General features: G+C 32.9%; 1 protein-coding gene across 5 annotated transcripts in view; it reads left to right on the forward strand.

Annotated features, from left to right (window-relative positions):
• Window positions 1–22,260, forward strand: part of roq (RING finger and CCCH-type zinc finger domain-containing protein roquin) — a 40,489-nt gene extending 18,229 nt beyond the window's left edge. For 2 of the 5 annotated variants that reach the window (XM_089255290.1, XM_089255289.1), the window contains exons 12-21: window positions 674–849; window positions 3,680–3,921; window positions 5,839–5,968; window positions 9,156–9,213; window positions 11,335–11,442; window positions 12,089–12,202; window positions 17,814–17,927; window positions 18,977–19,073; window positions 19,794–19,841; window positions 20,798–22,260. In XM_089255290.1, the coding sequence (XP_089111416.1) occupies window positions 674–849; window positions 3,680–3,921; window positions 5,839–5,968; window positions 9,156–9,213; window positions 11,335–11,442; window positions 12,089–12,202; window positions 17,814–17,927; window positions 18,977–19,073; window positions 19,794–19,831 (1,077 nt within the window). In that variant the 3' untranslated portion in view covers window positions 19,832–19,841; window positions 20,798–22,260. Of the gene's footprint in view, window positions 1–673; window positions 850–3,679; window positions 3,922–5,838; window positions 5,969–9,155; window positions 9,214–11,334; window positions 11,443–12,088; window positions 12,203–17,813; window positions 17,928–18,976; window positions 19,074–19,793; window positions 20,010–20,797 lie in introns of all 5 variants that reach the window. The other 3 variants (XM_089255291.1, XR_016195742.1, XM_089255292.1) reach the window with 3 other exon arrangements.
• The last annotated feature ends 1,912 nt before the right edge of the window (window positions 22,261–24,172 follow it).

Here is a 24,172-nt window from a genome sequence, read left to right on the forward strand (position 1 = left end):
TTAGGTTTTTGCTGCTATCATGAGTATAAAGGTAGAAGGATCATCCATTGGGCTGTTAGATCATCCAAATCCTTCTACCATTATAAAAAAAACCTTTTTCCCTTTTTTTATTTAAAACACTTGCTTCACTCGTAATTGCTTTATTTAGAAATAAAGTTTATATGATGGTCAAATTAATATTAGTTTTGTTCTTCCATACCCACTCCAGCTTCATCAGTCTTATCTCAGAAAATTAGTTCCTCCCCTCCCTGGTCTTTAAAAAAATTAAAATTATAGAATTTTAATATTTTAGCAAATGGCAAAAAAAATTTGAATTCTTCCAGTATGCTTTTGTTTCAATATTTCATATGTATTAGCAGCACAAAAAAAAGATAAATAAATAGATTTAGATTCAGTCTTGAGAGAATTGAACCTTAGTGCAGAAGTTAATAGCCATTGAAAGAGACAAAAAATTGACAATGATGAATAATATCTAAAAAGGTCTTTCATCAACATTTTAACATTCATATGATTTCAACATATAATTTCCAAGTTGAAGTTATTTTAGAAATTTAGGTCTATATATATGTAATACATAAAAAAAAAATATATATATATTTTTTCCAATTATCATATACATCAGCATTTTTCAGTATGTAAATGATTTTAATTAACGAGCATCTATTTTATTTAGCCCTTCTTATATAAAGAAGAAGGTGAAAGCGGGCAAGCATACTATTCACCTTGGTCATCAGAGTATCTATTTTCTAATGCTTCATCGTATGAAAGCAGTTGCAACAGCAGCAACAGTTCCCTTGCTTCTTCTCAAACAAAGTTGTTTGGTCCTAGTGTTGAATTTCCTATGGAAATGTGAGTACTGTCTTGCAGTTTCATAATATGCAAAAGGCTGGGTTCACGCTAGACCGATTCTATACCGATTCAATCTGTGTTAATGCCGCAGTTGTATCGCTTATTGTATTGGTCCACTGTGAACCTGACCTTATTGAGTATTGATGCAGCCAGAATTACAGTGCCTGTCGCATTTATTGAAATAAATTTTTATCATCACAGTTTTGATTTTATTAATCAGTGGACTTTGTGTAATGAATCAAATAAAATCAAAACCTAGTGAATCAAAAACTAATACATCTGAAAAATGTATGCTTTGAATAAAATATACTTCTATGTGTATGTGTGTGTAAAAAATATGGCATCTTCTACAATGATGAATTAATAAGTAATAATAAGTCATTATTTATAGTTATCATGGTTTGTGAATGAAACTATTGTTTACGTATTATATAAAGACTTAGTCCAGAATCTGCAATCATTCAATCTCGTGGCATGCTACTCAAAAATATTGACTTATGGTAGTTTCTTTGGCAGAAACTATTAGTCATTTATATTATTTAAAAATTCATTGAAATTTCCTATTGTGTTCCTCATTGCCTCTTCTTTAAAATTTATTCAACACACAAACAATACTAACACAATCTATATATACATAATTTTGTTTTTCTGTGTGTGTATGTTCTGTACACAAATCTACAGTTTTGAACCGATTGTCACCAAATTTTGTATATTTCAAACAGATTCCCAACTTGAACGATAGGCTACTTTAAAATATCATCAGAACTGGGGAAAACCATGAAATGGGTAAAAAACTATTCTGCAACATTGGCTTTTGGGCCTCAACAATGACTTTTGTAATGTTTACTTTCATTACAGTGGTTCCTTAACAATGTTTTTCAGATGTGTATATGCCTTTACAATGGTTTGTCACTTCTTCAATGCTCCCAGCATATAGAGAGTATATACCCGGGAAGCGAGGGATATTACAGCTAGTTCCATACACAATCACACCCAAGGGATCATCATACATGCAATCTTTGATTAACTTTTTTTTTCAAGGGGTCCCATGAGATGTATCTGAGAACAAGCAGAAATTAGAATGAATATATAGTGCACCAAGTGAATATGTGAAATAGCCTTGGGTATCCAAGGATTCCCTCCATATTCTTCCAAAGGGGGAGGTCCTTGTGTAAGTGCTAATTGAAAAACACCACTGTAGTGGTGTCATCTCAGAACATATCAGTTTTGATCTTCACACATCAGACTGACTGACTTAATTGGTTTCATGATTTTTTCTGTGGGATTTTTCCATTTACATTACCTTTTACAGAGGCATATTTTTTATTCATCTTCTTCAGCATTAGTTGTTGCCTCCTGTGGATGCAACTGTTTTACAAGCTGTTCTTTCATTGGAAAAAAATCTCTCTGCAGAGAGCAGGCAGATTGCTTCTTCGGATAGTAATACCCTGTAGACCAGCGGTTCTCAACCTTCTCTGACTCGCGGAGCCCTTTTCAGTGTACAATTTCTATGGCAGAACCCTGTTTAACTCGAGGAGCCCTTTATAGTATATTATTTATATGGTGGTACTCTTTAGGCCTCTTTTTTTGTTTGTTTATCAAATTTATTGATTTATTTTATTATCCTCAAGTGGCCGCAGATCTCTGGGAAGTGCACGCGGAGCACCAGTTGAGAACCACTGCTGTAGACCTTCAACAAGATACTTGCTAAGCCGATCTCCCCATTAAGTCTCGCCGCAAAGAGCAACAGGCCTACAAAGATAAAATCTTCAAACATTACACTTCACTCATAGCTCAAAAAATATGTTTTAAATGGCAGCACTATAACAAGCATTACACAGAAACAAGCTTCACGTTAGGTTCATTAACACAGACATGCACATCCCAACATGTACCAATTCGTTAGAAATTCCGCAGAGGAATATGAGAATGAGGTACATGCATGGTTTAGTATTAACTATTTTTGTAGCGGTGACAAGTGTTTGATGTTATTAAAAGTTATAAAATAATTTTTTGATTAACGGGACCCTGTTCTTTCTCCATGGCTGCCAACAAAATTCCTCAGCAGGAAGGGGGAGAAGTAGTAGTAGTATGAATGTAAGCCAACATCTCCCCATTAAAAAGTCTCGCTGCAGAGAGCAACAGGCCTACAGCATTACAATTATTCATTCTTTACACTTCACTCACTGAGTTAAGAAAAACCCATAGTTTAAAAAATTGATTGGCAGCACTACACACAACAAGCATTACACAGGAGCAAACTTCACAGAAGGTTCACTGTACAAAAACACACATTCCAACATGTACCAATTCGTTAGAAGTTCCGCAGAGGAATATGGACGAGGTGCATGTCTGGTTTAGTAGTTATGTAGTAGTAGATGCAACTGTTTCACTTCTTTTGAGAAAGCCACATTCTTGGAGACAGTTGGGTTAATTAGCAAAGTCTGTGCCAAAAATAGTAGTAGTAAGGTAAAAGTAGTTCATAAAATTCAAGTTTTGTCTCGAATTTCACACACTTTCTTAATAAATGAAAAATCAGTTGTCTTGTTCAGAAATGTCTATACTCTACTATTAAACTGCTGTCTCTCAATATAACAATAATCCCTCTACAACAATATTTTTTCCTTGGTCCACAGAGTATCATTATATTGAGATGTCACTGTATATGATAATTTATAATTATATTTTATAGTGTTATATCATTCATTTAAATTTGGCTTTACCTTTGTATATTTGAATTTATAAAGCTGCCAATTTTATTAGCAATCAATACTTGTGCTACAATCATTTTAAGAAATCAAATATTTTATATATTGTTACATAATTACAGGGATGCACTGAATAGCAGCTTGTTTTTTTCTGAGAAGGATGAATTTATTCCATTCGGGCCACCACTCGTGTCTAAATATGGTCCTATTTCACGCTATCAGAAGAACTTCATCAGGGGCCCAGCTCCAATTCAAGTTAATGCAATGTGTTCTGCGGAAGAGTTGACTAGTCCAACCTGTGCAGTTACTCACCCTCTTCTTGCTTCATCATTTGCCCCGACTATCTGCACTTCAGCTTCCTCCTGTAAGCATAATTAGTTGGTTGTTTTTCTATCACATCTTAAAAAGCCACCAACCATTTATATTCACCATATCAAGTAATCAGCTATAAGCCTAATGAAGTGATTGAGTTTAATTAAAATATGTCGGGTGTAGGTAACAAAGCTACACTATATAGTGATAATCCTATATGTACGATACTGTCCCACATAACGACATTACTTTCTGGTCCTGATGCACTTTCATTGTGTTAATGTATTCCATCTATAACAATAACTTGTTTGTAATGATACATTTCTTTAAACTCTTGAGTTTCATTGTATAGGTATTTCGCTGCATATGAAGGGTCTAAACATAAAGGGTATAAGTGCAATGTTAGGTATATGTGTTTAATAAACCTGTTGTGCTTGGACCCCTGATATAGAGTTACTTGCTGACTTTTTTCTGTACCAAAGACCTGCTACTCCTGCAAAATACGAATTTATCAAGGTCTTGTATTATCATTAACTTTTTAAGCAGCATTGACAATATATCTCACCTCCTTATAAAGACCTCTTATCTGAGCATTGACAAGTCCAGATATTTTATAAAGTTGATTTCTCAATGAAACACTTTTCTCTGTACCCTTTATTTTGGCTTACTTACTCATTATACTCCTTACCCTAGATATGGCATTCGGAGGGGGAAGGGGTAGTGATTTCTAATATAACCATTTAAAGAGTTCAGTTTCTTTGAAAATCGCAATATTTCAAGACTTGTGAGGAGTTAGTCACATATCAATTATATTATAATTGAAATGGGGCTATCTTTTTAAATTTTAATACAGAAAAACACCTCTATTTTGTAGACACTTGTGTTACAAAAAAATTCATCTGTAAGAGAGGGATGACCGTTATTCAGGAGTTTCAAAAGCATACTTTTATTATACTTGGGCAAAGCGTACTTTTATTATACTTCTATTATTTGGCCATAATAGAGGGTTGACCGCATCTGAGGGGTGTCTATTAAAAGGGGTTTTACTATATTTTCTTATAAGAAGTTTCTGAGACAAATGACTTGGTGTCTAAAGAATTACCACTTCCTTTTTTTATCTTGTTATTCAAAAAAGTTTTTTAGAGGAAAGTAAAAAAAAGTATCACTAAAAACTTATGTCCACCCTATATTTGTTTTTGGAAGTAATCATATCATTAAACAGATAATGAGGTTGAATAATATTTCAAAAATCAGTATATGCATCTTTACTACAGGTATTTTCAGGTAGATTAATAATAATTAGATGTGTTTCAGGTAGATTAATAATAATTAGATGTGTTTCAGGTAGATTAATAATAATTAGATGTGTTTCAGGTAGATTAATAATAATTAGATGTGTTTCAGGTAGAAAAATAATTTTGAATATTATTTTCAAATTAAAACTAATAGGATCAGTGAATTACCACAGTATAACCTCTCAGTAGCGAACCCACTTGATCAAAATTTTGGGCCCACTAATGGGGAGTGTCTATTGATTTATAGCAAAATACGTTGAGGCCCTGTTTTACATTGTTCAAAAGTATCTGTTAGTGGGAGATGTCTGCTAATGGGAAGTGTCTATTATAGAGATGCCACTGTAATTTTTTTCTTACTTTTTTTTATAGAACATTTTATATTTTTCGTTGATTTTTCTGCATTTATGAATTTTAGTTCACTATTCCAATCCTAATATGAAAAAGAAATTTTATTCAAGTTGAATGTGATGTTTTTTTTTTTATCATAGTTTATTTTACTAAAAAATGTACTAAAATTTTTTTCAGGGTTCATTTTGGGTGAGCTACATTGCTTTTGTGAATATCATTTGATCTCAAATTGCATAATTTTTTAGGTCTGGAATTGCCATAAATTTTCGTTTTGCTGCGGTAATTTTTAACAAAGATAACTTAAACGTCTTTTTTATCGATTTCAGCAGTTGTCAGTGCTGCAAATGATTTATGTTTTCCAATTGTTGATGCAACAGCTGCAGTTTTTCCTATTGCTGATGCTGAATATTCAAATCTTGCTTGTTTTCAAACACAAGCTTCTTCAGCTGGAAAAAGGTAATTATCTTACTCCATACATGCGGATGCTTCTGATTTACCTGAAAGCCTTTCAATTTTTTAGCCTTATTAAAATCGTACGGTCGAAAACCAGGTTCTTCTCATTTTTCTTATCTTTATATAAAAATCCCTGAATTGTACTTTGCTTGAATGAAAAATCCCTGAAAAAAATACTCTTAATTTGCTGCAATCCTAGGCTGACCACATTTTCTCAGGAGAAATATGGGAATTAATATTTTAAGTATTAAAATTAGAAGTTTGTTTCTCCTTATGACATATCTTGCTCATGTATTGGACTGCATTATGTATATATTTATATCTGACTGATCACTGTCCCAAGAGGTCATCAGTTGATATCTTGGCTCACACGGGCAATGCAAAAGTTGAAAGGGCCCCAGGACCCTTTTTTTTTACACCACAAATGCATTGCAAACAACAATGAAACATTATTTTACATATTTAGTATTAGATTGAAATGACCGAAGACGTCCTCAGAGTCGTGTGGTAGGTGCAACCACAATGAGCCCTACCAGTGAAATATGCCTTCATATGAGATAATGTGAATGAAAAAAAATTAATTTTTAACAACAATAAAACATGGTAGCCATGTTTCACCTATAAAAATGATAATGAATCTTCTCTCCAAATAATACAACATATAAGTGATAATGATTCATAAATCAAAGGAGTCCCCACAATCATTTTCTCTACAAGCTCCGTGTCTGGTAATGCTGGCCATGGAATCGACCTAATCCTGAGGGACCACAAACATTTTATTTTTGGCATGAAACCAATTTAATTTTGAAAATAATGTAGTTGTTATAAGCTACAATGGAAACAATAAACAGAATAAATACAACTAATTTTTAGCCGGTTTTCGGACACTAAAAAAACTAGGCTTTAGTTATTTTTCCTTGTGTCCATTGCGTGGCTTTTTGCATTCCTATTTTGACCATTTTTAGTGCCTAAACTTCCAGGATCTGATTTTGCCAACTACGGAGAGATACAATATTTATATTTATAATTTTCTCTTATAAGTTGGCAAAATAATTTTAATCCTTGATTTCAGAATAGAATAAAATATTCAAGTAGAAAATATGAAAAAAGGGACATTTTTATATTAAAAAAATCAAGATGGCAAAAAATACAGGAATGTCTTGGAAAAAGGGTCATGTGGTCACTCTATGCAATCCTAAAAACTCCAGTTTTCCCTTTTATTTGTATAACATATTTTCTTTGGTGTGAAACATTTTATGAATGATAAGCTACAAATTTTTTGAGCCTGGGAATTGACACCTATGTGATGCCTTCCAGGACTCCCAAGGATGTTTATGGCTTGTCAAAATCATGGCTTGTCAAGTCCATTAATGGTTACCATTTTCCAAAATTTGGTTCATTTATAAGCAAAAACATGTATATTAGGGTGGCCCTTAGCTATAGGTAATTTTCCAAACGTTAAAATTGTGCTGCTCCTCTCCCCCCCCCCCCCACCACCCAATACTGTTTCAATCTACAAAAAAAAAAAAAAAAAAAAACAATCTATGTGAAATTTAGCTCAATCGGACAACTGTTAGATGGCCCTCAAATGCCTTGAAGTTGGAGCACAGTAAGCAATGTTAATTCCCTATATGCAATGATTAATTCCATTCAAAAGTGGTATTTCAACCATCTTTTTTTTAATTCATAGATAAATTTATGTGGGCACATCCAGGCAACCCCAGCAATTGTTTAAAAACATTCTGAATCCAATTTCCCAAAAAAATTTGTCCCAATTCGGAAAATATCTGAAATAACATGGAAAATTTGAGAAATATTAGGTTTTTTAATACGGTACAAAACGTGTGTAAGAGAAACACATTTTTATTTACAGCAATAATTTTTATGGAACCAAAACAATGTGAATGAATGAACATTGAACATTATTTTTTTCCTAAAAGAGGGTTTAGTACTTATCAATTGGGTATTTTTTACGATCTCCGGCAACAATGTGTGGAACAAATCATTGCCGGGGACAATATTTTTTGGGATATTGGGTTCAGAATGTTTTTAAACAATTGCTGGGGTTACCTGGATGTGTCCTCATAAATTTCTGTAAGAAGAAGAAAATATGGTTGAGATAAAGAAGAGTATACTGCTTTTGAATGGAATTACTCATTGCATATAGGAATTAGCATTGTTTACTCTGTTTCAACTTCAAGGCATTTAAGGGTCGCCTAACAGTTGTTCGATTGGGCTAAAATTTTTCACCGATTTTTTTTTTGTTTTTGTTTTTTTTTTGATTGAAACAAGATGGGGAGAAGAGAGAGCTAAACTTTTAAAAAGTTGAAAAATAAGGGCCACCTTAATGTATATATCCCTCTGTTCTCTCTCTGAGGTAATACATCTTACAATGAAAGGATTTCTTTCGACTTTATCAGTGCTTACCATTGTGCTTTTATTGTGCTTACCTGTTTGTTAAAGAATGATCAATGACTTATGAGGACCTAAAGTTGAAATTTTGGTCATCAGAATTTTGCCTGGTGTTTCCAGTTTATGTTATAATGACTCTCATTCCCAACTGAATAGATTCTGCTTTTGCTTTTTTTCAAGCTAGTAAATTCAGTTAAAATTCACATTTTCTTGGTAATACTGAGGATTTATATTAATGCAGGTTTTTAATATAAAAAAAATTGTTTTCATGTTTCTCAAGCATTCTTTCATTGAGACAAATTATGAAAAATTAAACTGTTCCCTCTAAACTTTTTTGATTCAGTCAGTTTGCTTCTTATCTTGATGGGAAGCATTAATCAATAAACTTTTCTGAAATATTTGGAGCCTTCTATATGATGTATCAATTAAAATTTTTAAGATTAATATGAAATCCTTCTCAGGATATTGAGAATTCTGATTTGTTTCTGGATCCATTGCAAGTTTTTTAGAAATACTGCTCGAGAAACCATAATGTTCGTTCATTTGAAGAAAAAAAAAATTCAGGATGTGATCATCAACCAAAAGATCTTTATCATCTGTCCAGGAATTTGTTAGTGCTAGTACACATCCATACCCGAACAGGGATTCAGACTTGGACATGCACAGTGAGAGGCTAGCTCTCTAACCACTCAATATAATTGAACACACTATATAATTGAAATGCTTTTATATCACAATTTATCTAGGTAATACCAGTATGATTTTTACATTTTCTTAGATCCATATCTAAAGAAACTTCTACTGCATGTGGACTTCACAATTTACATGAAAATAAGGTGAAAATTTATCATGATTTGTGTGTTTTTCAATCTTATAACTACTAGATTTACAAAATTTTAGTTTTTTCTTCTCCTTTTGCATATTAATAGATTCTATAAAATATTTGAGGAAACCAAATTTTAATTCTATAGAAAATAACATTAAATTTCATCAAAAACTGTTTTCAAAACATTTTATATATTTTTTTGCATGTGGGCTTGCTTGATAAATACATAGAATTTATTTCAATGCCTTGCACACGACTCAGAAAATACTAATGAAAAAATTTGTTAATTTATTGTGCGAATCATTAGATTCATGTTTCGGTGTACACATGAAATTCAGATGTTAAGAGTCAAATCTCAGTATGCAATTAGATTAGTTACAGGGTTCCTGTTTCTAGTCTTACAGCTCTAAAAGAAAAATAAATTAAGTGGATGATATATATATATATACACACACACACACGTTAAACTATATATATATATATATATATATAGGTTAACGAAATGCTTATTCTTAGTCCAAAATCTTCTAATGTTTTTACACACTCTTTATGCCAAATAAGATGAAAATCATGAATTCCTCTTCAGAATATGATTCAGCAGCTGTGTAGTAATGGACTTGCATTGCAAGGTCCTGGGGTTTGAACCCAACCGGGATCATGGTGGTCAGCTGAAGTTGGTTTTTTATGGTTCTCAACTTCAAAATGTGAATGTTGGCAATCTCCCTGTTGCCAACATGTCTCACCACAAAGAGTAACAGGCCTACAATGGTACTTATATCTGATCATTACTCTTCACTCATAGTTTGAAAAATAAATGGCAGCACTGAACATTCACACAAAACACTATCCTTTCAGACTGTTCATGTGGACATTTCCAGCACAACTCATTTGGTAGTAAAGGGTGATAGACCAGAGTTGTGTGTTTTTGGTTTCAGAGAAAGAAAGAATATAATTCAGTAGGTATGTAACATAAAAATATATGGTGATTTTTCCAGCATCCAAACTCTGGGACCCTCAGAAATCTTTCAAAGGACTCCTGGACAGGAACTGCTATTATAAGCATCTATTTTTTTATATTCAGTCTCTTGTTCACCTGTTTGCTCAACATGTGTAGAAAATGTGCTTGTTTTGCAAATTTATTTATAAAAAGATATATTACATGGTTTTGCAATGTTGTAATAAAAGCTGTTTTCCAAATCAGAAGTGAAAGTACCTGAAGTTTTAAGTAACAAAGTAAAAAATGTCATAGAATAACTTCATCTATAAACAAGTCCGCAGAGACCACAATACTTGAAGTATACGGATGAAATTTATGTGCACCTGTTTAGAAGTAGGTTTTTGAAAATATTTTGTGGATGGCATTAAGAATGCACTTACAGTTATGGTTATAGTGAACAGAATTTAAAAAATTTGAATAACTATATAGCTTTTTTTATTGGTATGTTATCAACACTGTGAAAAACCTATAAAAACAGAATTTTTCTGCTACTTTAAAACATGAAATTCCACACAGTAGCACAATGCAGAAGTTAAAAAAGACAGCAAAATTCTTCCCTCTCTCTGCTTTAAGCATAAATGAAACATGTATCAGTGCTGAACACACCAAAAGATTCCTTAGATCAAAACATAAACATAGCCTAAGCTAAATTAGATTCTTCCATTTACTTTTAATTTTCCAATCATAAAGCAGTGGTTCTCAAATGATTGACAATTATGCACCTTTGGCCTCCAATAGCAATAATTTGTATATGCGTAGTAAATTTTAAAATTACTTTTAACCAGTGAAATGTTTTTCCTGTAAAAAAAAAAAATTTGCCAGAACTAACTGTGAAGAGGATCTTTCATTAACTTGTTTCTCTCAATATGAAAAAAAAAGGGAAAGAATTTTAGTTCTGTATACTGTTTGCATATTACAACAGGAACAAAAAAGAAAAAAATCCCTGATTCTAATTATTAAATAAGTCCTTGGCTCAGCATGATGCCCTTGATAAATTTTGTTCTATGCTTTTGTGTGTGTGTGGGGGAGCCACAATAAAAAAAATCAGCTCCACTGATAAAAGGCAATGCAAATAAATAAATGATTAATTGGAAGATCTTCATCAATTTTTTTTTTTCTAAATAAAAATTGCAGCAGATGAAATATGATGATCCAACTAGATGTTGTTTTTGGAATTGTCTACATGAAGAGCTGAAAGCGGTGGAGAAAACAATATTAGAAAAGGAGAGGAGCAAAGCCAAAGTAAGTTTTTATCGACACTACATGTGCGTAAAATGGTGTCTTTTTATTGATATATAAGCATAAGCAGACAGTCTCCTCAAATGAGGGGGGTTGCAGAGAGTATGCATAGTGAATGGGGTGGCAGTGAATGTGTTCATCTCACCCTTCTACCTATGCCAATAATATAATTTTTTCTGGTGGGGGGGGGGGGGGATGCCTCTGTATCTGCCTATGGTGGGAAGTTTATTTGGTCAAAGTCTATTTCTCCCTTAGTAATGAGTTGCCAAACAATAATGAGTTATAGAAGATAGACATTTTGAGTCAGAATTTTAAGGGCTCATAATTATAGTTTCAATTAATTTGTAATGCTGTTATGTTTTTAAGTTATAGTTATTATATTGATGTACTTTGAAGTAGTTGTGAATGTGCTAATAAGTTTTATGATTTTGTATGGTATACGATTCATATTTTCTTATTGGATATAGCAAAGTAAATATATTTTTTTAAACTTCATTAATGCAATGTTTGGCTGCATTCATGTTTATTGTTGTTATTTTTTATACTGAACCAAGTAATCATATTGTTTCTAAGATGATGATAATGCTGTTGTCACCTGATGGAATGAATAACTACTACACCCATTCGATTTTCTTTAATTTTCACATAGGCTGATGTTGTGGATAGCAGTTTCAAGTCTGAGCCTCGAGTATGTAGTTCTATTCCTACATCGATTGGACCATGGCCATCAGAGACACTAGAGATTTCATTTGATTCTTTTCGGGTTAGTCTTCATAAAAAAATATGGCTAATATATGCATCTATTTTACTATGATTAATAAATTCCTTCATATTATAAAATTTTTGACGCAATGCATTGTATTAACCCTTTCACTGCTGAAGGTACTTTGAAGTACTACTAGTTTTTAACCTCCATAACACATCCCTTACATATGTATGATATATATATGTATGTAATGATTTGTCATGTTGGGTGTTGGTATTTTGAAGTATAAAGGCTGTATAACAATTTTACGATTACTAGATGACAGCACAAGTGTGGGACAACTGGTTTTTTGAATATGTTAATTAATAAAATTCAGTTAGATCAGAGTTTGTCAACCTTTCTGAATCCAAAGAGCCAGCAAAATATCTGAGACAGTTCTACGAACCTCTAACTTACAGCATGAATAGTGTGATACACATCCATATTTTATTGGACATTCCTGTGCTTTTGTCCATTCCGATTTCATACAATTTTCTCGCTTTTTTCAATGAAGCTTATTCAAATTTGTAATTTACTTAAAATGGTTAATGGAGACAGCTTTCATAACATATAAATTATACTATGATTATTATGACTAAAAATATAAATATTCAGCTTAGATCTTACATATTTTGTCATGTTCAATATTTTTGCCATGAACTATATTTCAATTCCCTGCGAGTGCCAGTAGTCCTTCACTTTTCTACTGATTCAAAATTTTCAGCTATTTCAACAACAATTGGTGGCTTTGTTGACTTATGGCAGCATTTATTTTTGATGATAATTGGCATTGTCCTATATTTTGCTGTATTTCATATCGGTTTCCCATCTTGAAAGTGATCCCCAGTAATGATAAATCTTAAATTTTAAAAATCTTAAATTTTTGATGAAATACATTTTAGTTTACTGTGATTTGCTGATGTTCTTTCTTTCTTGATTCTTCAGCAATTTTAGTAAATTTGTCATAAATGGCATTTTTGGTTACAATCTATTTCATATTTAATACTCGCTATAATACCCGGTGCTGCCCAGGTTTTCTCCATGTACCAGTAACATTGAAGAAGTGAAAAACCATGTAGGGTCAGGAAGGGCAAATATGATACAAAAAAATAAACTTTTGCATGTTTTTTCTCCTCAACCGGTAATGATACAAAATAGAAAAAAATAGTGTTGGATTCAGCTTTAGGAGGGAAGTAAAAATGCTTACAGTATTATTTTAAGCTTGTGTACTTTTTTCAACAAAAAAAAACATGTGCATCATATTTGCCCTCACAAAAGAGCAATTGTAATACAAGGCAAGGGCAAATGTATTACACCTCTTTTATTTAGCCCCTGTATTGTATATGGAAGCTGAGAGGGTATTTTTGACACACAAATATTGTAATTTATCATGTGTCCAAAAATCATGCAAATCGGACATTAAATGTCCGAATTAGAGCATATTTGTCATGAGAAATACTAAAGCAATGTCAAATTACTAAATTTTTGTGTGGTAAAAAATTGAATTTTTTTACACAAATTAAGTGATTAGATACATGTTTATGTCTTGGAAAATTTATTTAGATATATTTTTAAATGATTTGACAAAAGCATTAATAAAGTCTGGTTATAATTAGCATTTAGAATCGCAGAAGGGGCACAACCACGAAAGCAAATTTTTGCTGATGTGGTAGCTTTTTGACATATTGTTCACCTTTTTACAGTCCAAATTGCTTGAAAGTTACTAAAACGCGCTGTGTACACAACACCTTTTAGTAACACCAAGTTCATTTAATTAAGCCAGGATAAATCTTGAATTAGGCTTAACCCGAAACAAGAAACATAAGCATAAAAGGTCTTAAAACACTTGGAAAAACCATAACTTGAATAAAATAAACCAAAGCACAAATAAAAACAGTGTGTATATAGAATCAGCTGATTAACAAACATAACCTATAATGTAAGCAATTGTTAAAAAGTGTATCATATTTGCCCTCTTAAGTGTATCACACGAGACACAATTCAAAATTAAGGGCCGGTCATGTATAAAAAACGAATGACAATACCGATTGGTTCACGCATGCATAGTAGCATTACTTGGTGTGTTGGGAATGTAACCACCATATTGCCATCATTTGATTGTCGTCTATCTTCGCAAGACAGTGTGTTAAAATAAGTGTTGTAGTAAGAAATACCGCCAGTTGTGAAATTCGATCACTGATTAGATTTCTAAATGCAAGAGGACATAATGCTGCTCAAATTCACTGTCAATTGTGTGAAACATATGGGCCTACCACAATGAGTGAAGGAAAAGTGAGACAATGGTATCGTTAGTTAAAGGAAGACCGTTCAAATGTTTAGATGAACAGAGAAGTGGCAGACCTAGTGTCTGGACTGATCTTGTTGAGTGTGTGAATGCAAAAGTAAAAAAAAATCGTTGCTTTACGATAAGCAAACTTTCTCTAGAATTTTCAGCAGTTTCAAGGACAATATTGTTGAGAATCATGACTGAAACTCTAAGTTATCAGAAACTGCGTGCACAATGGGTACCGAAAATGCTCACAAAGATCACAGAATGGCATCTGCACATGTTTTTCTCAACCCCTTTAACCACAATGGAGACAGATTTCTTTCCCATATCGTCACTGGTGATTAAACGTGCATTTCATACATCAATATACTGAGACGAAACAACAATTCATGCAGTGGCATCATTCCAGTTCACCTGAACCGAAAAAATTTAAACAAATCCAGTCTCAAAGGTAAATCATGGCAACTGTATTCTGGGATCTGTGGGATTCTGTATTTAGGTGTGCTTTTGATTGATTTTATGAAACCTGGAACAGCCATCATATCACAAATCTATTGTGAAACACTTTCTGAACTGTGCCGTGTCATTCAAACCAGTTGACGGAGAATGCTAAGCTCAGGAATTGTTCTCCTTCACAATAATGCACGTTCCGCACACACTACGGAAACAATTCAAAAATTCGGATGGGAGATTTTTTTTATCATCCCCCCCCCCCCCACCCCCTATAATCCTGATCTCGCCTCCAGTGACTACCATCTCTTCCAACATCTCAAAAACTTCCTTGCGTCTATACGTTTTGAAGAAAGTGAGAAATTAAAAATCTCAGTGCAAAACTGGAGGAAATCCCAGGGGGCAGAATTTTATGCAGAAGGTTTGAAGAAGCTTGTTTCACGATATCAAAAGTGTTTGGAATGACATGGTGATTATGTAGAAAAATAAAGTAATCGTGTAAATTTTTGAAACTATTAATACATTTGTCATTTTTTCAATTGTTTTCATTTCATTAATGTGATCTCCCCTTCATTTTGAACCGCTCCTACTATTTGCCCTTCTACTTTGCAGCTAAATAAACACCACACAGAGATGATATTAATGTAAATGTAAATATAGCCTGAAAGAAGAAATTTCTTCCCCAACAGTTTTATATGCATCAATAATAGATATCTTTATTTTACAGCAAGTTATAGTAAAAGTTGTATGTACCTCACAAAAGTTCTTGACTCCAAAAATGTAGGTATCACAATTTTTTTTCAATTGCCTTAAATGCTTCAAATTTTTTAAGAGATGGACATGAAAAGAGGAAGAAACGAGCAATTCAAACATATTTTTAGGTTTGATTTGGTCAACAATGAAGTGTTTAATGTGTATCATAATTGCCCTCCTTTTTGAGTGTAGCATATTTACCCTGCTTGATGCTAAAGGAATAAACATGTCTGAGATGCATTGTTAAGGAACCACAGTAACAAAAGAGAACATTCCGATAATCATTGTTGAGGCCTATGAACCGTTTTTGCCTGTCTGATTTTTGCCCATTTCAGGTATTTGCCCTGCTCTGACAAACTTTTAAAGCAAGCCTATCATTCAAGTCGGGTCCTGTTTCATGTATATGCAAAATTTGACGACAATTGGTCCAAAATTGTAGATTTGTATAGAGAACAGTCACACACAGACTATCAATTTTATATATATCGATTTATAATATTTTCTTCATTTAGATAAGGTTACCCTATGTGTAAAAGACAAATTTTTATTTGAACCCATAAGAATATTTCTAATTTCAATAAAAGAAAATTTAATTTAGTTAGAATTAAAAAATAATTGAGTCGGCTTGTGTGCCACCTGTACCATCGTCTGGTTGATAGACCATATAGACCTGGACCATAGGTTGAAAAATAATTTTAGATGTTTGACCCCCCCCCCCCTCTGTAAAAGTGTTTACGACATGATGCTGCTGTATGATACAGTAAAACACTGTTTGTGTTGACAAAATGTTCTTTAATGAATGTATAAAACTAATTATGGCTTTCTTTATAATAAAATAAATAAATATTCCTTATTATACATTATTCAACATGTATTTGAATTGTTTATTATTATTATTATAGCGTATTATGTACATTTAAGCTTTTTTTTCCAACTTTCTCTTACCATGGTGAATAATTACAGTGTCATGAATTCTATCAATCAGTTTCTTTTACTCCCATTGTCTGAACATGGTCCGTTATTAAGTGTCGCAGAAGTTACATGGACAGCTATAATCCTCATACCATAAAAATTTGATAATTACGAAATTCTACAAAACTTAATGGTTTTTCCAATTCAAAGTTTTCGGTTTTTTGGCAACGTGTCGTAAAGTCTTTCGATGTTTTGGTTCACACATGTGGGGTGAACATTTTCAAAAAATAACTTACTTAACGGCTGGGAAAAAGGCTACTACTTATGCCGTCTCCCTGCTCAAGTCACACTGTTTCATCAAGATTGGTCCGTTGAGTAAGATTTTTCCTATTGGCCGAAGTTGTCCCCAAAGGCTGCGGATAGTGCATGGGTGCCGATCTCATGATTTTTAAGACATGGGAAATCTTGCTCAATGGACCAATCCCAATGGAGCAATGTGACTGAAGCAGGGAGAAGGCGTAAGTAAAAGCCTTTCTTTCCGCCGTTATGAAGTTATTTCATGAAAATGTTTGCCACCCGTGCGAAAGAAACGTCAAAAGACAAAAACTTTATATCGCATCGGCCAAAAAATCCAGAAAGTTCGAATTTTACTCTACGTGATGGCTACGAAGGCCTTGTTTGTTTTATTATGGCTCTTATTGGGTTGCTGTATTTTTGATATATTTTAGATATTTATTCGAGACATCCATATTTTTTTATGGGCATCTTTTTTTTCAGCCACCCCTTTGGGCATTTTGTCTGTAGGGGCATTTGTATTTGAAACTTTCAAGTACCAGTTTAATTGAATCATTATGTACTAAATGATTTTTTATTTTTTTAATTAATTAATTTATTTTATTTATTTATTTGGTTTTTAGGTTGTAGTTAGGACTAAAATGACATGCCAAAAATTTCACGATATTTATTTTATTTTCACATAATGTGGTACTGAAAGGGTTAACCTATATGTTCATTTCATTTGTTTTTATTCATTTTGAGCTTATCCTTATTCGCTAAATTCTTAATAGAATCTTGATTTAAAAAATTGATTTGCAAAATGAAATTTTTAAGTGTATTTTTATTGTAAATGGATGTGTCTCACAAGGTGTAATTACATCTTCATGGGAACTCTGTTATCTTCTTGATTTTGCTTTTTTCTCACTTTTACTTTAATTATTTATTTAGGATGAATCAAAAAATATCATGCATAGAATAGAGCACAGAGTTTTTAATTCAGTTCCAACATCTATCGGGCCATGGCCATCTCAGACTCTTGAAATGCAACATGAACCATCTCAGGTAAACAGTTTTTAATTAGAAATTTCGTATATATAGGCCTAACATATCAGGTAGGGAAAAGAGAAATAGGGATTATGATGGCATTTATAATTCAATATACATCTATCTTACAAGCCAATTGATAGAACTGCAGAAGTCTTTTTTTTTTTTTTAAATATTTTTTATGTGAATACAAACAATTTCTATTATGTAGCTTAGTTATCAAAAGAACATGTTCTATTTTATGAAAAATAATAATAATTCATTATTTGACAATTTTATTTGGGTCTATTGCAATTAATGAGAACATAAAAAAAAATTGTGCTTTTTGTTTTTAAAATTTTCTATCTCCCGTCGGAGGATCTCGTATAAATGCATAGGTGCCAATGCTTCCAATTTACCTAGATTCCTTTTGATTTTGTAGCTTATTAAAATTTTCGGATTGGAAACTAGATTAATCAGATTTTTTTTGTATCATAATAGAAAAATGCTCAAATTGTGCTTTGCAAAAAATTAAAAAAATTTTTAAAAATCCCTGTCCTTGCTATCCTAGGCTGACCATGTTTATTTCGAGAAAAATACGAAAATTGGGATTTCAGATATGGGAAATCACCAAAAAATTTCCAATAGTGGGAATTGAAGCTCTATTGCAAACAGCTAATCAAAATGAATTCCATGAAAAAAAAGTTTAGCGTGACAGAACATAATTTATAAGTTGCCATAATAATTCCAATCCTTGATTTCAATGAAGAACAAAAATTCACGTAGATTTCATTGAAAAAAATAACAGAAAAAACCTTATTTAGAAAAATCGGGCAGTCCCAAAAATATGGAAAAATATGATGTCCTAGAAAACAGGTGGCATAGTCATTTTATGCAGTCCCCAAAAAATCTTTATTTCTCCTTTTTATTTGTATCACATGTTTTTTCAGCAGCAAAATATTTTGTCACGTGACAGATTTTTCACATCTGGGAATTGACACCTGTGTGAATGATACAGTTCTGAAACATGTTTACTTATACACCTATGCATAATTTTTATATTATGTTACTAATTTCTATTTCTCAAGGAACTTTTTGATAATGAGGATATAAATGAAATAGAGCAACATTGGTTAGAAGTTCTAGAGAGGGAGGAGGATGAATTCTGGACGGGAAAACCTGATGGTAAACATTTATTTTGCTAAACTTCATTTAAAATTTCATCATTTTGTTCTGATTGTCTGTTTCTGATTGTTTTGAGCGATATGTTAGTTAATTTATGTGACACTATGCTATGTTAAACCAATTTGAACAACTTTTTTTGGTAAAGAATATTGAGACTTTTTCTACATTTTTTACATTAAATATTTTGATACGATTTTTTCCTTGCAAAACTATATCCATTGAGCAATGCAGTATGAAGGTGATAATTCTATACTACAGTAGAGCATCAATTATCAGAATACTGATCAACCGAAACATCTGTTAACCAAAAGTGTTCCAGACAGAAAATTCAAATTTTTGCTGTATGTAGAAGTTCCACTAGCGCTTTTAGTGAAGCAAAATAAAATTTTGGACTTTTTCTAAACTGTAGGCCTACTTTAATGGCCATTTTGAACTTGTCAAACTAGGCTAGACAGTTCTCTGTGTTATTTTTAAGACGTGTGATACAAAATATATGCAGTTATGTGTTTAATACAACTTTTTCTTTGTTTCATATTGCTCCTATGACACTGATACAATTCTTTATCATGAATGATCGGTTATCCGAACACCCCCAGTCCCCAGTTGTTTTGATTAATCAATGTTCTACTGTATTGCATTTATTTCACAAAATGAATCTATGTATGTGTGATATGGTATGTACTTCTTATTATGTACTTCTCACATTGCTTCTCTTTTCAGTAATCAGTGTTCAATCAACCATACATGAAAATATATAGACAAACTTCGGTAAATAACAAGTGATTTCTCACATTCATTCATTCTGTCAGTGTTTTTGGAATCTTTTTAATTTTCTTTTTACAAAAAAAAATCCCCTTTCTTTTTTTATGCTGAAATCATGATGGGGTTGCATTACATGCTTATTCAAAGCTACTGCTGTGGCTAGTAAATACAGATGTAAGTAGTTAAGATATTCTAATTCCTTTAAAATTAGCCATTTCATAATAAAAAGTAGCACTGCATCAGCATTAAGTGTGCTACAAGTGGTTACCCAGGTCGATAAGATACTCGCATAAAGTACCAAAGGATGTTTAGAGGTGTCTCGAGTTCAATACCTGATTCGTCCTTGTCAGAAAACTTTCCTGTCACTGGGGTACAACAGAAACGGCGACGTTACCACAGAAAAAAATTGCTACCGCAGGGAGTCCCCCATCAGGGGTTAGCGCACCAACCTTTCGATGAGTATAAAAACAAGCCTGTCATTCAGAATCGGCAATAACTTGTACGTCCCGATCTAATTAGCCCTCGTGTGCAGAAAATAACTGTGATGCGACAAAAATGATCAAATGATCAGTGCTACAAGCTCTAAAATAGTTTAAAAAACATATGCCCTTTCTACTACACTTTTGCAAGAAGTAATTGTTTTTCATAGCCTAGTAGTACTTCGCAGAGCCTGAATCAGCGAGATTCAAAGATACCACTTGCCCTTGGTGGCCAACTTTAGGGGGGATGGGAAACAATAAACATTGTCTCCATCGAAGGAGTGGCTAACTCCTTCCCACCAAAATCTTAGTTATGGCCTTGATGCTTCTACCTTTGTTGATTTGCTTACATTATGAAAATTTTGTATCTGTAATGACATTTTCCTTTAATCTTCCCCCCCCCCCACCATTACTATTTTTTTCGTTTTCATAAGTTTATGCAAAGATGGTTTACACTCCATTTCGGTTTTTTTTTTCTTCCAGATCCAATGTACTATTATGAAATCTTCCCCTGGTCACAAATGACAAAGCTGTATTTCTAGCAAGCAGCTGGCTGTTACCTCAGTGCTCCTCACGTACACATTGCACACGGTTGCCATTTTTTGCATTTGAAACTTACAATTCTCATTGCATCATTCCGAACAATGCTACAGGAAAATGAAGCAGTAATATTTAGTGCTTCAGGAATCATGGTAGTCAGTTAGGAAATTTTCATTCGCTTTATGAAATTAAGGATTTTTATATTATTTGACGTTTTGTCTGTTTGTATGTTCATGGTACACATATTTACATATAGATGCATTCCCCTTGTGAGGGAGTGGACGAAATTTCTCCCCGGCCCTTCAATGAGGAGGGGCAAGAAAAAGATATTTAAAGGAGTGTAATATTTGTTGTTCCAAGTTTTTTCGATATTTATTTTCAGTTATTGTGGTTTTTTTTTTCAAATTTTATCAATGTTGTTTTTTAAGAGTCATTCCTGACCTGATGATTCTATCATGGAATATAACTTGTAAATATTTCTCAAAATTATGTTGTATGAAAAATAATAATAGAAGTAATTATTTGAAATTACAATGCACTGATCTGTATTAAGAGTCTGGTAATAAGTTTTGGATTGTCTAACTTGCAAAACACTCTTCTCTGAAAGTTAAGCATGTGACAGTAAATATGCCATAACTCAAAAAGATGCTCATACTTTGAAAATAATTAAATTATACTTCTCAGTAGGGTTGGAAAATGTTTTACTGAATTTTAAGGGATTCACTTTGAAATAGCTTGAATATAAATCTAATGTCATGACCAATATGGTATTTAACGTGTTGAGTGAGTACTTTCTATTTAAGACATTTTCTCTGGAAATAAGATGAAGTACGCAATAAAATTGGATTTTATTTCCCTGGTATAACACTAGCCTTACATTCATGTTTCATTCATTCAGTAATATGACCTGAAGAGTGGTAATATCTATTCTTGTCGGGTTCTCAGCTCTTGGAGGGAGAGTAAAGAGATCCGGACAGCTCTCTGTGACAAAAATATCTTAAAATTTTTAATTGTATTAAAATTCCTAAAATATGCTTGCCACTACATACAAGTGATGTCTCCAATTTTAAGGTACTCACCCATATGCCTTGTAAGGAAGTCTTTATTCTTATGCAAAAGAAAATCTGGACATGCTTCTTGCATTTGCTCAAAAACTTGGACATCGTCTAGATAGATTCATTCCCATCATTATGATGTCCACTGTAAAGGCATACAGATCTGTGAGGTACCATGGTTGTAGGTTTCTTTTTCTTCCCACATGTTCTAAATATATGAAGTATGCCATTTTCCATTATACAAGCTTAGAGAGCATTGTTTCATTCATTTATAGTAAATGTAATCATCACACTTCTGTTTTAGTTGCATGGCATCACTTTTATTGTGTTTGTCTAGCTTTAATGCTCAGAGTTGAATAAATACCAACTCGTGCACCATCAATTCCATTGATTGACTTTCGTATTCTGGTTAGCTAGTGCTGCCACTTAGCAATTGTCCAGTAATATGATATATAGGGTTGTTTAAAAGAAACCAGCTTGCCTCATTGGCAAGAACTCTTCTCATTCATTCATTAACTGACACTCAATTTTTTTGTGTATGAATGTTGAACATCAGTCAGACAGTTATTTACAGTTGTGTCAGACAGTTATTTAGAAACCACTAATTGGTTTTTATAAGCTTTTTATTTTCATTTTTCGGTTCAGATTAATTTGTAGAAAACTAAGCCCAACCATCAGTTTCTATGTACTGTGCCAGCCAACAATCCCTACAATAAGACTCAGTGTGTCATCACTACCAAATATATCATCAATCCAAAATTCCTTTCTTGTAATCCACAGTTAACATGGACCTTTACTGGATGTTTCAGGAAGAATTTTCTTCAAATCTAATGGAACATAGGGTGAGTTTCTTTCAACAGGTTAGTCGCGTTTTTGGCATATCACTTTCCTGTTTTCATGAGAAGTTCACCCCTTAGTGTGCAATCATCAGTAGCTGTGGCTGTGGTGGTCGAGTGGTCATAAATGGATGGACTTGCATCGCAAGGACCCAGGTTCAAACCCACCGATGGATGCCACAGTTGTGGTCGGCTGAAGTTTATTTTCTGTGGTTCTCAACTTTGAGGTGTGAATGCGAGCCGATCTCCCCATCATAGATAGCAACAGGTCTACAATGTTACAAGTATTTAATCAATCATTAAACTTCACTTGTAGTCTGAAAAATAGATGGCAGACGGCAGCACTATAACGCATTGCATGGGGAAAGAAAAACCTTCTTAGGTTCACAACACATATACACACATGTCAATATGTATCAATTCATTAGAAGTGCCACAGAGGAATATTGACAAGGTGCATGTGTGGTTTAGTAGTAGTTTCTTGTCTCGAATTCATCATACACTTGTTGCATGCAATTATTATTTGTGGGGAGGGGAGAGAGTGTTGAAAGGAAAGCTCTGTGTGTGAGTGTGTGGGTGAGAGAGAGAGATAGATAGATAAATCTGTGTTCTAATGAAGAAGTAAAGGATCACTTTAGGGGAGTAACATGAACATTATCATGACAACAATATGACACATGTCTATGTGAACCGGCTAAAAACGTGCAGATGGTTATTCCTAGCACATCACGTCATTGCAGAATTGTTTCTATGCCAGTTAGGCAGGCTGATTTTTTTAGCACAACCCTGTTATAGTTGTAACATAAAGATAATACCATGTCCTTGTGATCTGATCTTCATCAAAAATATTTTGCAAAAATTTACTGGGAATATTAAATTGCAAAACCAGACATTCTTCAACTAACGCTTTATTTCCATGATTTAGGTGTACCATATTGGTATTACTTTTTTATCACCATATGTTTTAGTCATCAGAATTCATGGATGGATAGGCTTGATACATTTGCCTTTTATGCTTATCTTTTGGAGAAGAGTGTATATAAGACATTTGCTGTATTCTTTGGCTCTGAACAACTTCCAGTTCTTGACAAAAATGATTATGTATCCCGAGTTGCTGTTTTTTTTTCTTAGGTTTTGTTACTGAGTTCATAAATATTGATTCTTGATTTTGTCGAAAGTAACATAGCTGTTTGATGTGATTTTGTTCGATATGTAAGCGCTTGTACATATAGAAGATTCATAGAATTCTAGCTCTCATAATTATAAAAATATATCAACCTGAGTTTAAAAAAAACTAAATGAAATGAGGATTTTTGAAATTACATTAGTACAGTCGACTCTTGATATAACTACTATGTAATGTATTATAACGGCCATTCCGTTACATGTCCCAAATTTTTCTATATAACAACTATCTATATGTTTTT

The sequence above is a fragment of the Pholcus phalangioides genome, unplaced genomic scaffold (genome assembly GCF_987345545.1).
Source record: "Pholcus phalangioides strain wild (caught in Gottingen) unplaced genomic scaffold, Ppha-v1.0 ptg000042l_1, whole genome shotgun sequence".
Taxonomy (NCBI): domain Eukaryota; kingdom Metazoa; phylum Arthropoda; class Arachnida; order Araneae; family Pholcidae; genus Pholcus; species Pholcus phalangioides.